Here is a 1,838-nt window from a genome sequence, read left to right as displayed (position 1 = left end):
CAGTACAAATAAAATGTTCACGTTTCTCCAACGTTGTCTTCCCAACAGTTTCACTAACATCTACACTGGATGGCCAGGAAGCGTTCGCGATGTCTCCTCCGGCGCTGATAATTGGCGTCTGTCTTGTGTATCGGATTCAGCACCACATACGAAAGTGACCCAGATTGGATTTGAAAATATCGGATTTGTGCCGTTCACACTGTCAGACCATGATTGGATAGATGGGTCGCATAGGGTCAAAAAAGTTGGCTTTGCCTGCAGTGTGAACGTAGCCTAACAGAAGCAGAGTATCCATGAATGGCCTTTAGGGGGAGCAAGGAGCACCACTGAGCTATGCTGGAAAAAATAAACATGAAACACACAGACAGGTGTGCGATACTCTAATCCTGTGTGTGTATGTTTGTTACAGAGCAGTCAGCTGATCCATGTGCTGTGTACTCATCAGTGAGAGCAGGTAACATTTACACGCAGGTTTTATTTAAATAAAGGTCAGAGGTGAACAGCTGACATCAGTGATGTTTGTCTCTGAACAGGAAGCTGAGGACACACTCGGTCTGATGGACGACCTTCATCCTTCACTCTGCTCCTCTTTCAGAGCCTGCTGAGGCTTCATCAGTTATTCCTGAATCTTCATTAGTCAGTGTTGATCGTGGAGGAGAAGATTTGTACTTTGAGTATTAGTTTTGCTGTTTTCATTCTTCTACAAACATGTGAATGACTTTAAAGGATCCATATATATGTATTAAAGGATGGACTTGTGTTTAATAAAAGTTTGTTTAAAAGAATCCCAGATGTGTCTGAATCTGTGTTTGTTACATCTAACAGCCTGTGTCAGTCAGTCCCTGTGAGGTCCTGATGTGTCTCAGACAGAGCTGAGTCCTGCAGTCCTGGGTGAATTGATAATGGAGCTGCTGGTTGGTACTTTGCTGTCCTAAACACATCAAAGTTAGTGGTAGTAAATGGACAGTCAGTGACTTCCTGACCCACTCACAATCAGCAGTGCAACTTTAGTATGTTTAATGGAGGTATGCATGGTTTTATCTTCATACTGTGAATAATTTCAGACTGACAGTTCCTCATCTATCTATCTCTCTCCATATATATATATGTGTGTGTGTGTGTGTGTGTGTGTATACTAAACAAAATCTAAACGCAGCACTTTTCTTTTTGCTCCCATTTTTCACGAGCTGAACTCAAACATCTGAAGATTTTTCTGCATACACAAAAGACCCATGACTCTCAAATATTGTTCTCAAATCTGTCTAAATCTGTGTTAGTGAGCACTTTTTCTTTACCCACCTCACAGGTGTGGCATATCAAGGGGCTGATTAGACAGCATCAATAATGTACAGGTGTGCCTTAGACTGCCCACAATAAAAGACCACTCTGAAACGTGCAGAGTTTTGCTTTATGGGGGGTTGGAGGGGCAGGAAACCAGTCAGTATGTGGTGTTGCCACCATTTGCCTAACGCAGAGCAACACATCTCCGTCACATAGAGTTGATCAGGTTGTTGATCGTGACCTATGGAATGTTGGTCCACTCCTCTTCAATAGCTGTGTGAAGCTGCTGAATATTGGCAGGAACTGGAACACGCGGGCATATACGCCAATCCAGAGCATCCCAAACATGGTCAATGGGTGACATGTCTGGTAAGTATGCTGGCCATGCAAGAACTGGGATGTTTTCAGCTTCCAGGAATTGTGAACAGATCCTTGCAATATGGGGCCGTGCGTTATCATGCTGCAACATGAGGTGATGGTCGTGGATGAACGGCACAACAATGGGCCTCAGGCTCTTGCCTCGCCTCTGTCAGTGCGCCCCAGGGTGGCTGTGGCTA

The 1,838-nt window shown here is 44.3% G+C and overlaps 1 protein-coding gene across 1 annotated transcript in view; it reads left to right on the top strand.

Moving 5' to 3' along the window:
* LOC102194916 (uncharacterized) overlaps window positions 1-785 on the top strand; it is a 19,700-nt gene extending 18,915 nt beyond the window's left edge. The window contains exons 9-10 of the mRNA XM_005755033.1: window positions 410-454; window positions 534-785. Coding sequence (XP_005755090.1) covers window positions 410-454; window positions 534-541 — 53 coding nt within the window. The 3' untranslated portion in view covers window positions 542-785. The remainder of the gene's footprint in view (window positions 1-409; window positions 455-533) is intronic.
* Window positions 786-1,838: the final 1,053 nt, after the last annotated feature.

The sequence above is a fragment of the Pundamilia nyererei genome, unplaced genomic scaffold, assembly GCF_000239375.1.
Source record: "Pundamilia nyererei isolate P.nyererei 1_Seehausen unplaced genomic scaffold, PunNye1.0 scaffold00850, whole genome shotgun sequence".
NCBI classification, from domain to species: Eukaryota; Metazoa; Chordata; class Actinopteri; order Cichliformes; family Cichlidae; genus Pundamilia; species Pundamilia nyererei.
The sequence above is the reverse complement of the archived record's forward strand: the minus strand, read 5'-3'. Positions and strand labels throughout refer to the sequence as shown.